Consider the following 16,041-nt stretch of genomic DNA (forward strand, 5'->3'; position numbering starts at 1 on the left):
ACAATGAAGCACAACAATGCAGGAATTACTCATGTCACAAATGTGGCCAAGTGTTCAAGTGCAAGACAGTCTTGTGTAAACACCTCATTTTTGTGTGCGACAAGCCGGCGAAATTCACCTATCTGTACTGCTCGTACTGCGGAAGATCTTCGAACATCGTGAAATACCATATTCGCCAGAAACATCCCTGTGCGATTGTCAACGTTCTTCAGATGAGTGCCAAACGAGATCAGCCGTCGAATTACACGTGTGCCTATTGTGATTACAAGTCAGAGGAACCGCTAAACGTGCGTCTTCATACAAGACATAATCATCCTATCATGCGGGTCCGCGTACTTGTAGAACGTCAAAGTTCGAAATCCTTTCCCTGTAGTAAATGCAGCAGCGTGTTTATCTATAAGCATACTCTTACGGAACACCAGAAATTCGTGTGCGGTCAGCTGCCGGGGTACAAATGTCCCCATTGCACTTACAAGTCGTATTATAAGAAAAACGTGCTACGTTACGTACGCATTATACATCCTAGCGAGAGCATCTTTGTGGTAAACAAGATTGATGTTTCTACAGTTCTTTCGAATTGTTTTTAGTCACAACAGAGTTGATAAAAAATTGTTTAAAAAAATTTTTTGTTTAATATTTGTTTTTAATGTTTTAAGTATATTATTTATTTGTTTATAAAACCCGTTTAAAATATGATTTTGAATAATCTTACATAACTGCATTTATTGATATATTTATTATTTATTTGAATCATCTTTGTAGCGATGCCTCTGGCTTTTATAAACTACAGTGTTTAATTTTATAAACTACAGTATTTGTAAAGGGTTCTATTGTTGTTTCCCCTTTTTACGCTGCGTCAATCATCTGTTTTTTTTTTTTCATTTACACTTTTATGTGTAATATGAAGCGATCATAATTATACTATAGAACGTAAATGTATACTTGTAATTATATTGATAAAAAAAAAGATTTTTTGACGTATTTAAAATGTAGGTTGTTTATAATCGACCGTATTATCTTGTATCATTTTTAATTTTTTATATAATTTATTGTATTATCTTTTAGTATTAAATCTGTACTATATTGTATTCTACACATCCTTATGTATTTTAAGTTACAGGTTTCCATTTTGCGAAGGAACACAAGCTTTGTACAAAGAAAGTTTCGTTTACGCATTATAAAAAATTGATTACATTTTTTTACTAATAATTTTTACTAATTATTTAAATGTTTATATTATAAATATATGGTTGGACAAATTTGAATCAGTTTTATTTTTTCCTTTTTTTTGCGATACAAAAGTGTCGTGAGCGGCAAGACTATTACTGACTCGCTTCTATAACAATAAGGTTTTAATCTTAAAATAAATTTTATGTTACATAACCTGAATTTAAAATATTTAAATTATTGATGATGTTATGAATGTTGATTAACAAAAACGAATCATGACACGCAATTAATATTAAATTCTTTGTTACAGACAGAATTTGGCCTTGCTTTGTTCGACTTCTTCGGCTCTCACTGGAGGACTGTCGTTGGCCTGAGCACTGTATTAGTTTAGAATTAGCATGGCCTAGAAGACATTTTTGTTTGAATGATTGCGGGCGTTCTTTCAAAACTTTGAATCTCATGATGGAACATCTACGCTTTGAATGCTACAATGGAGCACAACAGTCCAGGAAATATTTATGTGACAAATGCGGCCAAGTGTTCACGTGCAAGAAAGGTTTGCGTAAACACCTCATTCATGTGTGCAACAAGCCGATGAAATTTACTTGTCCGTACTGTTCGTTCAGCGGGAGATTTGCGTACTACGTGAAATCCCATATTCGCCAAAAACATCCCTGTGCGATTGTCGACGTTCTTCACATGAGTGCCAAGCCGTCGAATTACACGTGCTCCTATTGTGATTACAATTCCGAGCAACCGTTAAACGTGCGTCTTCACATAAAACGTAATCATCCTACCATGCGGGTATGCGTACGTACGACACGTCAAAAAGTGAAATCGTTTCAATGTGGCAATTGCAGCAGTCTGTTTACCAATAAGCGGATTCTTCAGTATCACCAGAATTTTGTGTGCGGTCAGCCACCGCGATACAAATGTCCTCATTGCGTTTACAGGACGAAATATTCGGAATCCGTACGACGTCATATAGGTCGAAAACATCCTGGCCAAAGCATCTACGTGGTGGACGTGCGCCAGATTGATGTTTCTACAGTTCTTTTCAATCGTTTTCAGTCACAACAGTGACTAAAGTTGATAAAAAATTGTTTAAAAGAAAATGTTCAATATTTGGTTTTAATGTGTTAAGCATATCGACGTATCTATAATGTAGGTTGTTTATAATCGACCGTATTATCTTCTATCATTTTGTTTTATTCTTTATAATTTATTGTATTATCTTTTAGTATTAAATCTATACTATATTATACACTACACACCCTTAGGTATTTTAAGGTACAGGTTTCCATTTTGCGAAGATAGATGAGTTTTATATAAGGAAAGTTTTGTTTGCGCATTATAAAAAATTGATTATATTTTTTACTGATAATTTGTACTAATTATTCGAACTAAATGTCCATATTATAAATATGTGATTGGATAAAGTTGGATTAGTTTTACTTTATCCTTCTTTTTGCGGTATAAAAGTCTCGTCAGCAGCAAGACCATTACTAACTCGTTTCTATAATAGTAACGTTTTAATCTTAAAATAAATTATATGTTACATAACCTGGAATTAAAATATTTAAATTATTTATGACGTTATGTATGTTGATTAACGAAAACAAACCATGACACGCAATTTATTAAATTTTTTGTTACAGACACAATTAGACCGTGTTTGTTCGACTTCTTTGGCTTTCACTGGAAGACTGTCATTGGCCTCAGCACTGTATCATTTTAGAATTAGCATGGCCTAGAAGACATTTTTGTTTGAATAATTGCGGGCGTTCTTTCAAAACTTTGAACCTCATGATGGAACATCGCTTCGAATGCTACAATGGATCACAACAGTCCAGGATTTACACATGTGACAAATGTGTCCAAGTTTTCATGCACAAGGAAAGTTTGCGTAAACACCTCATTCATGTGTGCAACAAGCCGATGAAATTCACTTGTCCGTACTGCTCGTTCAGCGGGAGATACCCGTGCCAGGTGAAATCCCACATACTCAAGAAACATCCCTGTAAGAGTGTCAACGTTCTCCACATGAGTGCCAAGCAAGATCAGCCGTCGAATTACAATTGTCCCTATTGTGATTACAAGTCGGAGCAACCGTTAAACGTGCGTCTTCACATAAAATGTGACCATCCTACCATGCGGGTCTGCGTACGTACGGCATCTCAAAACGCGAAATCGTTTCCCTGTAGTAATTGTGCCAACGTGTTTAGTTATAAGCGGGATCTTCAACATCACCAGAAGTTCATATGTGGTCAGCCGCCGATGTACAAGTGTTCCTACTGCGTTTACAGGAAGAAATATTCGATATCTGTGCGACGTCGTATACGCCGTAAACATCCTGGCCAAAGCATCAACGTGGTGAACATGCGCAGGATTGATGTTTCTACTGTTCTTCTGAATCCTTTCCATTCATAACAAAGTTAATAAACAACTGTGTAAAAATAACTTTTTTAATATTTGTTTAGTATTTTAAGCATTATGTGCTTAAAACACATTTATGGAACAATTTGAAATGTATTTATTTATTTTGCATAACTGAGTGTTTAATATTGCATAGTCTTATTTCCTAAATTGCTTTTTATACCTGTAACAAGAAAATGCGTATGGTGATGCGATCGCCACATTATTTTTTGATATTTTAACGAATTTGATGTACCTTAATAAATTTCAAATTTTTACAGTTACTTATTCTGTTTTTTTTTCTTTTTTAGTTTTAGAGTGTTTTTTTTAGTAATGTAATTTATGATCCCTGTAAATCTGTTGATATGTATAATCTGCGCTGATTGCAATAAATGCGCTAGTGCGTATGTAACTTAGATAACGACAAACATGTTGTCAGTAATGGATATTCTGTTACAGGCGTTGATCCTTCTTACATTTGGCTTCCTGCGATCTCACTGGCAAACGATCGATTTCACAATCAGTTCCGCGAACATGTATCACATTCGTACAAAAAGTTCAGCTGTCCCAACAACTGCGGTAGTTGCTTCACACATCGCGGTTCCCTGACGAGACATTTGCGTTACGAGTGCCTGCAGAATCCGCGCTTCAAATGTCCGACCTGCGATTTCCGCTCGAGATGGACCTCTGATGTCTATAAGCACGTACGCAGGAAACATCAAGGCACCACTGTGCGTTGTATCGATATCGGCTGGAATTGAAGGATCAAATCTTTTTCTAACCATTGACGTTCTTGTGCGCGCAAGGAATTGCATTGTGTGCATATTCAATTATTGTCAATTAAAAACAAATTTTGCAAAATACTCGTCCTGCTTTATTAACCTGCTGCATTTTATTCTTCTAATGCTAATTCTAATAAAAGTTCTGTCTATATTATGTATAAAACAGAGATGTGCGAATCAACGTTTTTGGTATTGTATCGAATTAAATCGAATCGTTGAAACACAACTTTGATTTAATAGCTAATTACTGTTAGATTCAACTTTGAGACGGAGGTGAACAAACTATGTAGAAAAAGATTTTCTATGTAAGAAAAATAATATTAATTGTATGATATAGAATCGTTTTAAATGTGATTTTATAAAATCAATTAATATTCCTATCAAAATTGCGATTTGTATAATATAATTAAAATCAACTTCACTTCAAAAAAATTAGGAATTATACATAAAATCACTCAAGAAACATTATTTCAGCACTAAGATCTAGCCATGACAATATACTTTTTTTGGTTTTAATTGTTTTATAAAATTGTCAGTGTATGTTATTCGCATTCAACCTCTTAGATTCAAAATTTTTGGGTAGTTCAAACTTGAATCTTAAAGATCAAAATCCAAATTGAAACGAATCGAATCTCATTTGATTTGCGTTCGTATAGTTCACACATCTCTAGTGCACACATATCTAATATACATTGTATTTTTTATTCTTTAGTATTTTTGCGATGGTAGATTAATTCTTTAATTAATATTAATTTACAACATTATCTTAATTGCCTCTTTTTTTTCTTCTTCTGTATCTTTTCCAATTTTTTTCTATAATTTTTAAGAGATTTAAGCAAAATTAGGAATAAATGTAATAATAATTTAGCGTTGATCAGCATCCTGTTTTTAAATTTTGAAATAGTTTAGTGACGTGTAAAGTTGTTTTGATGTAATTGAAGTGAATTTGTATGTGAATAATTGAATGTGTCGTTTCTCTATTAGATCTGTTATGTCTTATTGTTATATTTTTTTTATCTACGAGAACACCTGTTTTTTGATACAATTTATGACAGGTACAATTTTTACAAAGATAATTACGCAAAAAATTGAGTATGGTATTATACATATATTTCCACAACTTGTAACGAAAAGTTATGCATAATTTCGGTATGACAATTTTTCTGAAATATTACAATTTTCTTACGCTAATAATTTCTTTCGTTTCATTTATATCAAGATAAAGTTATTCTCTCTAAATTTTGTAGAATGAATAATTACTTAAAAATAGCACAAGCTCAATTTTCACTTACCAATGAATTTTTATTTTATAGGATTATATTTTGATTCTTATTAGAGTGATAAATCATTCAAAACATTGTAAACTTCAATTTCCATTTTTTTAAGAGTAATATCTTATTCTATGAAATTTAGAAAGTTTAAAGTTTTATTATTTAATATATATTTGTACATAAAATATTTGTAATATTTTATATAAAATATTTGTAATATTTTATGATATTTGTGACTAAATTAGTCAAATAAATTATTTATGATCTAAGTATTTTTTAAAAACGGTTATTTTATGCTTATCTTTTGTTGTTGCACAATTAAACGCGTTGGAAAGAGCAGCGCAAATATCAAGGTGAATTTTTCATGCTTTACTGACCACGTGTTTTTTGCTTGCATCTTTTTCAGATCATATGGTCTATCTAATGGAGTCCTACGACTTTATCTCCGTTCAGGAAAAATACCCGTGTCCGAAGTGCGATCGTGTCTTCGCGAAGAAGGGCAGCCTAAACAGTCATCTGTTATACGCTTGCGGAATGAAACCGCGATTCAAGTGCCCATACTGTGATTTTCGTTCGAAATGGTCCTTTGATGTATACAAACACATACGTAGGAAGCATCGGGACACCGCCGTACGTTGTATCGACGTCAGCAGGAATTGAAGGCACGAACCTTTTTCTAGCTATAGATGTTGTGTACTACGGGCAGAGGATTACATTGTCAGGAAGATATTCATTTCTTGTCGATTAAACGAAAATTTTGTGAAGCAGTTATTCACATTCTGTATTGTCACGCTGCATTATATTGTTCCATAAAAAATTCTGTGTTTTACACTTGGTGTAATAGGTATTATAGTTATGTACCTACAGGCACATAACTAACATACATTATATTTTGTACTTTTGTAATATTTATGCAATGACACATTTTCCGATTAATTTTAGTTTACAACATTATCCTAATTTAAATCGATTAATTGGCTTAATTAAGACTCTTTTCTTTTTTTGAATTTGTTTTTAATGTTTTGGGTTTTCTTTCATGATATTTATAAAATTGTAAGCAAATTAGAAATGAATACAATAATAATTTCATATTGTGAAATCGTGTTTTTAAATTTAAAGATTTAGACTTACGTAATGTCGTCCTGATGTAATTGAAGCAAATTTATATTTTTATCAAGCAATTAAATGATATTCCTTTATTGTGTCTGCCATAATTATTTGTAATATTTTTCTTCTATCTTTTTATATCTTTCACTCTAATATTATATTTTTTTTATCTACGATAATACCTATGTTCTTAATGCGATTTATGGCAGATGCTACAAAAATTAATAAATGTATAAAAACATTGAGTCAAATATTTTATATATTTTCAATTTGCAATGAAAAGTAATTTTGATGAAATATTATGTTATTGAAGCTAATAATACCTCTTGTTTCAGTTACGTCAAAGCGGTGCAAAATTTCACTGTTATATTTGTATGAATAACATACTTGTAACATTATTCTGAGATGTGTGACTAAATTAGATAAATAAATCATGTTTGAGCTAAGTATTTTTTAAAACGGTTATTTATTATTTCTTATTGTTGTACAATCAAATGCACAAATCGTAGAATCGAAGTTTTTACTGATCACACATTTTTGCTTACTTCTTTTTCAGGTAACGAGATATATCTAGTGGCGACGTTGCAGTCTTGCGACATTATCACCGATAAAGAAAAGCATCCGTGCTTGAAGTGCAATCGTATCTTCAAGACAAAGGGTAACCTAAGTGCCCCTACTGCAAATATTGCTCTAATATGCGTAGTAATGTTTACAGACATGTGTGCATCAATCACAAGAAGGACGAGGTATACGATGGACATCATCATGAATTGTATCATTAGACCTCATTGATTGTTTTATGCATTATTAACGAATCATTAATAGATCTCTTTGCAAACTCTGAATTAAAGAAGACTGTGGAAATATTTGACGCTTATTTTATGTACCTGATACAGAGTAAGGTCATGATGTATGGTGATTTACACAGTGCTTTTGAAATACAAATATTTTAAAAAGATGTAATAATTAAATAGTTGCATAACTCTATAATGAACTGTTTTCTTTTTTTGCAATAAAAATATTATTAAATATGTGTATATAATAACATTAAACAATTTTTTAACATGCCATTTTTTAAATTTATATTTAATTTCTATTTATCTGTTCTAATTCTGTTTTTTTTTTTTATTCCGAATCAGTGACATCATGTTTAAGATTTTTGATCCTGATCATCAATGTCCTGTTGCGCATTTGTGCGGAGTTTGACTAGCCGGTTTATTGGTTCTTTCTGTTTTTTCATTATGTTAAAAACACGCGAGTGTCTCGTCCAGATTTCCAGAATCATTGTTTAATATTAATATTTTAACAACTACTGCCTCAGTTTCTAGTACAAAGCAGCGTAACAACGTTTACAGTACATCTACAGTAGTCACGAGGTGTTTGGCCATGATTATATGTTGCATTAAAAATTAAAAAAGCAATTTTTCCTTGAAAACGATTTATCCTGTCCTTGCGGAAACATATACTTGATGTCGATGTCATCAACGCGAATATTATCTGAAAATTTAATGCAAGAAAGGGATGAATAAGAAAATTTCTTTTGATGATAAGAATGTTTAAGTCGCAGAAGATTCCTCGTGAAAATTCACGCCAACGACGTACAAAGTAGTTTTTTTCTAATATCGTGGAAGTATTCGTAACCGGAAAATTTATTTTTGGTAAAATGGGTAAATTTATTCGATTGCATTATAATTTCTAATTTTTAATTGTGCAAGCAAATCTTTGTTACATCTTTTTTACGAAAATATTATTTTTTTTAATAAAATGAAGTGGCTGTAACTGCACCTTTTTATTAATGCCAAGAAATCTTTCTTATTCCTATCTCTTATGTGTAGTATAATAAGATATTATCTAATTGATAGACAAAGATAATACTTTTATAGAAATAATTACATCGTGATCCTTCATGTAAAAATGTCTTTATTTAATGATATTATAATTAAAATGCAATTAATGTGTGTATATGTATATATTAATTGTTAATTGTTTATTAGCAAACATGATTTTTTATACATAAAATATTAATTTATAACTTTTTTAATGTCTTTTTTTAACTGTATTATTGAAGAATTATTAAATTATAATATTTTTTTAAATTTTAAAATTTGATTATACTATGTCATTATATAGTTATTATATGTATTTTCGCTATCTACAGCGATTTTTAAACAATATAATATCAAAAGGATCTTGCTTCATGAATCACTTGTCAATGTTATAACATGTATTTCAGACATCATGTATTCACTCTTTGTTAAATGTCATTTTACACACACGCACAAGCTTTTTGTGATTCCGGATGCTCGTACAGATCAATATTAAAGCTAATGCGTGTTTATACGCGGTTGCTTCGAAACGTTCAATAACCAGGTGGAATTATTTTTGTGTTTGCAGGTGTCTATGTCACGGGTTTCTACAGGCGAAAGAGGCATACTTACACCATCAATCATAATGCGAAGTACCAGTGTCCCAACTGTCCTTGCATCTTTGTGTGGAAATGCACTCTAAAGAGGCATATGCGCAACGAGTGCGGCAGGGAACCGCGTTTTAAGTGTCCCTATTGCGAATATCGTGGCAAGTGGAAGGCCAATATTACCAGGCACATCAAAAGAGTGCACAAGGATTGCTGCAATTATGTATTGATTACCAACAATTAATTTTAATTTATCTTTGCGCGGCACTGTTTTTAAAATATTGTTTACATCTTTTTTGTATCGTTTGATTTCGATTAATTACGTCGCTTTTTGAGCAATGCATTTGGTAGTATAATTACATTAAAATATGCTTTTCTAAAAACTTTTTAGTTTCTAATTTATATTGAATTTAATTTAAATCATGTTGAATACAAAACCAACTTGTTTAGAATAAACAGAAAGTTTTCTTTTTTTTTTGCTAAAATTTTGCTGTTCTATAAAATAATTTTTATTTCAAGAATCAACGGAAAAGAAATGACGGATGAGAATAAAATAAATAATAATTTAAATTAATATTTTCCTAAAAATATTTTTGTCTATAATTAAAAAATTCTAAAAGATAAAAAAAAGAAATACATTTTTTTAAAAGTTATTGACATTTTGCTATTGTATTTATTAAAATTAATAAAGGACCAATATTTTTAGGAAATTAAAGCTGTAGTTTGCTGTTGCAAAAAAATAAGTATAGATATTTGTCATTTATTCATTTGATTTAAATTTATGCATTACAAATTAAAATTTTAATTTATAAAATGTGTAAATTAATTCTAACTAATTATTTTATTTTATAAATAAAGTTATTTTATTGAATTTAAATTTTTCCTTGATTTTTCTTCGAAATTTTGTATTTTTAAATTACGAATGAATAATTATGAGAATGAATTGTATATATTTTGGAGATTTTGTGTTAGATTCGATGTGATGTTTATATCTTGTGACTTAAACATTATATATGTAATTCTGTAAAAATGCCAGTAAAATGCAATTCTCTTACAAAGAGGAGGAGGGGAGAGGGGCAATCTTGGATTCCACGAATTTCACTAAATATCCCCATATAAATGGAAGAGGAACATTAAAAATTTAGCAAAATTTGTGGAATCAAGAATTGCTAATATACAATGTATATAAACATAACATATATATGTGTATATATATTATATATGTATATGGTAGAACAATGTTTCGAAGAAACAAGCCTAATCTTCTTCATCTTCTGTCATTCTTATCTAATATCTATCCAATAGATGTGTACGATGTTTTTTTAAAGAGTATAAATTGCAAAGTATTTGGTTTATAGAAGAAAACATTCTTATTTCTTTTAAACTTCTTCGCAGCGATGTCACGTGTGATGAATTTAAATTAAAAGATACGGAAGATTAGAAGAATTTTATGTTTTTCCTAATTTTTATTACATCAGACCTTTTAAATGTAAGAGAAATATGAACAAGGATTTCAAGCATAAGTGCTACGTTTCAAATATTTTTATTGTGAATATTACTGCACAAAATCCAATGGTAAATGCATTATTAAAAAGTATAAGAATTCATCTAAGTTGTGAACGTCTTAAAGAATCTTCTTGTTTAGACAAATAATAGTGAAGTTAATCATAGCTTTTCATCGTTCCTTGCCATTATTGCGAGTGTTGTACAATAATTGAAATTTTGTGTTGATCAAGACGAAGTTAAATATAAATTTTTTTGATGGATAGTTTTAATTATATTTCAGTCTAATTTTTTAAATAAATAATATAAAATAATTAAAGTTTATAATGAAATGAAACATATCTTGTAATATTATTAATTTGTAATATTTATTAATAATGTATATAATTATAAGTGTTTCTTCGACTTTTCGATAATTCTGATTTTTTATCTAAAAAACGTTGGGATAATCTTTACATCTCAGAATAAAAGAAATAAAAATTACTATCTTTATCCTTCATGAATTTCCTCGTTAATTTTCTATCCTTAATTTTTTTCAGGATATTAAAATCAATAAAATGATTATAAGATGATCTTTTTGATGATCTTTGATTATCTCTGTTATAGATTAGTGACAATTGACAAATCGATAATAATTTCCTTTTTCAGATAAGTTGTTTTTGCAGGTAACTAATAATTGTATATATTACAACATTTGATTTAGATTAGGAGATGATCACATTGTGATTTAACGAAAACCCGACTTACTAATATTTAATTATTAATGTGATGTTCTCATATATTGCATTTTGGACTTCAGGATATTTTTTATAAATAATTGTCATGTGTTAAGTGTGATGTTTATAAACAAATATTTTATTTTTACGTTGCTTCAGCTTTATTTTTCAGCATTCTTATTTTATGTGTTCGTTACACATTTTATTTTTTGGAAGGAAACCCTCGCCAGGTGAAACGATCGGTTTCTTCGGCATGTTATCCCGAAGGACGTATGACTTTGCGTCAGGACTGACTGGGCGCTCTGTCTGTTCTTTGCTTCCAGGCGTTAATGGGTCTTTTAAAGTCTTCGGCAGATCATTCTCCAGCGACACCGACAATAGTGTCAGGTTCCCTTGTCCGAATCACAACTGCGGTCGCGCTTTCAACTGGAAGAGGAATTTAACGCGACATTTGAAGTATGAATGCGGCTTGCAGCCGCGCTTCAAATGCCCCTACTGTGATTACTACGGCAAGCTCAAGGGCAATGTCAACAAGCATCTCCTTCGCAGACACAATAACCGCAAGATTTACGTCGTCGATCTGTCCCAAGGGACATCATAAGTGCGACATGATCAATGAACGTTTTATCTACCTGTGTCTTTCTTTGTCGAGAAATAAAGAGATTTGCCTGTTCTATAGATTCACGAATCTATGCAACTTTGGCTTCGATTCTGTAATTATTTCTAATCGTCTAATTCTGTCTGGATTGTGCAAGGTAATGTTATCGATTGCAATGCCAACTGTTTATTTGTTAGAAGTTGTGCTTTCGAGTAAAAATTGTCAAAATTATATCTAGAGGTGCACAAAAATATTAAAACTGTTAGATGAATAAATATATAGAAACAAATACACGTCCGCGTTTTATTTGCTTTTAAACACATTGAGAAAATGCATGTATGTATTATACAACGAATGTCTAATTCTAATAAAATGGAAAATGGAACCTCGCGTGAACAAGACTGTTCAGAGAAATTGTAATTTTAATTTCAAAAGGGAATAAGGAAGAATAAGGAAGCATAGAAAATGGGGTGGTCTCGTTTGAATTAATTGCTTTACTCACAAATAATGGCATTTTTTTTCATTCGGAGGTTTCAAGAATGATTAGCGGCACGCACCCTACCTTTTCGCACACGTCTCGACGAGCATCTCTTGAACATCTTATCGCGAACAAGTCGTTACTTTTTCAGATAACAAAGAACCCACGTGCTGGACAGCCTATCCTCGTGCCAGGAAACTAAGGTGCCTAAACTCCGTCAACTTTCCGTGTCCTAATCCGAATTGCCAGAGCGTCTTCACGTGGAAAAGGAACCTGACGAGCCACCTTCGCTACCAGTGCGGCCAGCAGCCCAGGTTCAAGTGCCCCTACTGCGAATATGTGTGTAAGGTCAAGGCTGATATACGGAAGCACATTCGGGTCAAGCATCAAAATCATGCTGTCTATGTTATCGATATTTTTCAGCAGTGGAAAGCCTTTCAATGAATTCCATCGATTTCATGAAATAAAAATAATATTAGGTGTTTAACAATATAAATATTTGTATGGGATACGGTTGTGTCGCGAGTAGAGACCTCGGTAGCATTGAGAGGAATATCATTTGTCGGCATATAAAGAGATATTAAATTCTATTTCTTTTTCAATTTAAAATTTTAACTTGTACTTGTATGTGTTATATTCAGATTATTCTTACATTTGCTGTATATTTAAGGCAAATGAAAATTATTATTGAAATTCTCTCATAAAAATGTAATCCAGTATAATTAATTTTTTTTTAAATTTTTTTATAAAAATATAGATGCTTTGAAATCTTCTAAAATTTCATTAAATCTATAGCGATGATAGCGTATATTCTTGTATATATTAATATACTGGAAATATTAGAAACTTCTACCTTTTGAAAATTATATTGTAAAATATATATAGTTAATACTTTTTGTTACAAGCATATAATTAAAAATTGTAAAGTACCATCGAAACTGATAACGAGAATTGAAGAATGATTAACGTTTAATTTCTAATCATATCATTCTAATTGATACAGATTGTTAGAAAACAAAGTTTGAAATATACTTTTTGCAAATTATTATTGTAAAATTGATATTTAATAAAATGTTTTTAATGTTGTTTGGATCATGAATCATATTAATTTTAACTTGTATGCACAACACATATCACATTTTCCGTCAAATCTCAGCTTTTAGCTTTATGTTAAACGGATTCAAATGATTTTTAATATCGAAACGAATAAAGTAACATATAAATTTAATATTTAATTTCTCTGTATTAATTTTTAGCTGCATTTTTTAATGTCTTCTTATAGTAGTAAATAAAAATCAAACGTTTATTGTGAGAAGATGCTTCTAAAACTTCAATATTTAAATTGTGCTTTTCCTCTCTAATATTTCTATATCTTCGTATTTAATATATATAAGAATAAAACCTTACAATTTGTAGTTTGTTATTTTAGAATTGTTAATGCAACAAAAATTATTAATTTGTTAATTGTTACCTAACATGTATGTATTTTTATAAATCCATTTATATACGCAGTTTATACTAAATTACGTAATATAATTATGTATACTTTGTATAAAGTGTTGTGCAATAATTTTGTGTATGTGTGTATGTGTGTATATAATGCATACAATGTTCATATCGTTTGTTGTTTTAACTGAACCAACTAATAATAATAATCCAGATTAACTAATAATAAGTCGTTGCAGCAAATTTTGTCACATTGTTTTTTAATATTGTTAATAGGCACATCATATTCTTGTATACATTCGATATAACATATATTTGTACTAACGTTAGTACGAGATGTGATGGCGTCTTGTATAAATACATGTACAAAAACGCGGAAGAAATATACTGTGTATTCTATATCGGCGTGATAAACTTTCAGGCAATTTATTTAACAAAAAAGAGGGTTAAATATTACAATCATTTAAATTCAATTTGCAGCGTGCTATAAAATTAAAATTTTTTATTTAAATAAAAGAAGAAATAGTATTTGTCTTTGATATCATTATAAGCGGGATGTACTTTTTAATGCAATTTGTTTCACGAAGATATGATCTCTTTGAGTCGAGATATCGTTATTTGAACATACGATTTGAGGTACGACGATTTTCTAAGCAACTAATCGGAGATAAAAATAATTTTGTGCTCATTAAAAGCGTTATAATTTCGGCTTTCAAACAAATTCAAAACATCCAATTTGCTGTGATTTTTCTTTGCAAAGATCGCTCTATTATTTCGCAGGAGCAGAGTAAATGTGTGCACGAAGCATTCATTTCTTACTTATGGCGAAGTAAGTGATCACTACGATCATCTGATCAACTGATCATAATAGTGTGCGCACACGAATGCACGCTCGTTTTCAAAATGTTGTAATTTTAACTCTATGAAAAATGATCGATATGCAATAAAAATGAGTCTTCTTCCTGTTGGCGTCTTGCGAATACTTGCCTATATACAATTGTTAGACTCTTATCATATGTATAATGATTATTGTACTAAAATTACAAAATTTAATTTTTACCTTATATGGGATATTAAAAATTATCGCATGGATAATATTGTGGTTGTGGAAATATATTGAAGTTCTAATCTTTCAGCTTTATGTAATTTTTTCAAATTTATGGGCTTGACTTTGTTTTGTGAAAAATATATCATATTTTTTGTAAGATAAAACACTTTTTTGTATCGAAATTTTCCTGCAACTTGTTTTATAATTGATTAAGACTACTGCGCTATGACTTAATGCTTTCACACTGACAAATCGTTGCACAACATGCTGCCGTTGTTTGTATGTTTCAGGCTTGTGGTATTCTTATTGTCCCTGGAACATAAGACCGTATCAATGTTTGAACTGTCCCAACAATTACGCGAAGAAGTGTCACCTGAAGCGGCACGTGATAAGCGCGTGCAACGGCAAGGAGCCGCGTTATAAATGCCCTTACTGCATGTACATATCGCGGTATCCTTCGGACACTTACAAGCACGTGAAACGCCTGCACGAGAATCACGACGTTTTCGCCATCGACGTGTTACGCACGAGCAACTATTATTCCAAGGATCCCCCGACGCAGGATAACGGTATCCTGAGGAGTTTGCAGCCCAAATTAGACGAATGGTCGCAGAGTATCCCGCCGTTATCGTGAAATTTACATCTTTAGGAAATTTTTTTGTTTAGTACAATATCCTTTATCTTGTACAACGTATATGGCATTAAATTGTACTTCTGTCATCATGCGTCAATCATTGCTTCTCATTGTTATTTATGCCCCTTCGTTTTACCGGAAGCTATTACGCTAAGCTGAAGGATATATTTCTGTCGAAATCTCTCTTATATCGTTCTAATTTTTTTTGTTTTTGTTATTGCATTTTGAATTTACATACAGATAAAAATTTTTCCGGTGAATCGCTGCGAAAGATTATATTGATAAATACTTTATTACTTTAATCTTCAATTCTCTTTTACTTTGTTTTTTTCTATATGGAAATTTTTGCATATTATGAAGACATACGTTATTAAATTTTTGAGATACTTTAGATAGATTGTCTTTCGATTTTTAATAGAGAAGATTACATTTATGGTTGAGGTACAACGTAGTTTTCTGC

General features: G+C 30.8%; 1 protein-coding gene across 24 annotated transcripts in view; it reads left to right on the forward strand.

The window, feature by feature from the left end:
- Positions 1 to 16,041, forward strand: part of LOC105196315 (longitudinals lacking protein, isoforms A/B/D/L) — a 291,818-nt gene that overhangs the window by 98,087 nt on the left and 177,690 nt on the right. Inside the window, exon 7 of one of the 24 annotated variants that reach the window (XM_011162195.3) lies at positions 9,140 to 9,616. The exons of the other annotated variants lie outside the window; for them this stretch is intronic. Coding sequence (XP_011160497.1) covers positions 9,140 to 9,402 — 263 coding nt within the window. The 3' untranslated portion in view covers positions 9,403 to 9,616. Of the gene's footprint in view, positions 1 to 9,139; positions 9,617 to 16,041 lie in introns of those variants that run through there. 24 annotated transcript variants of the gene reach the window in all.

This window comes from Solenopsis invicta, chromosome 4 (genome assembly GCF_016802725.1).
Source record: "Solenopsis invicta isolate M01_SB chromosome 4, UNIL_Sinv_3.0, whole genome shotgun sequence".
Classification (NCBI taxonomy): Eukaryota; Metazoa; Arthropoda; class Insecta; order Hymenoptera; family Formicidae; genus Solenopsis; species Solenopsis invicta.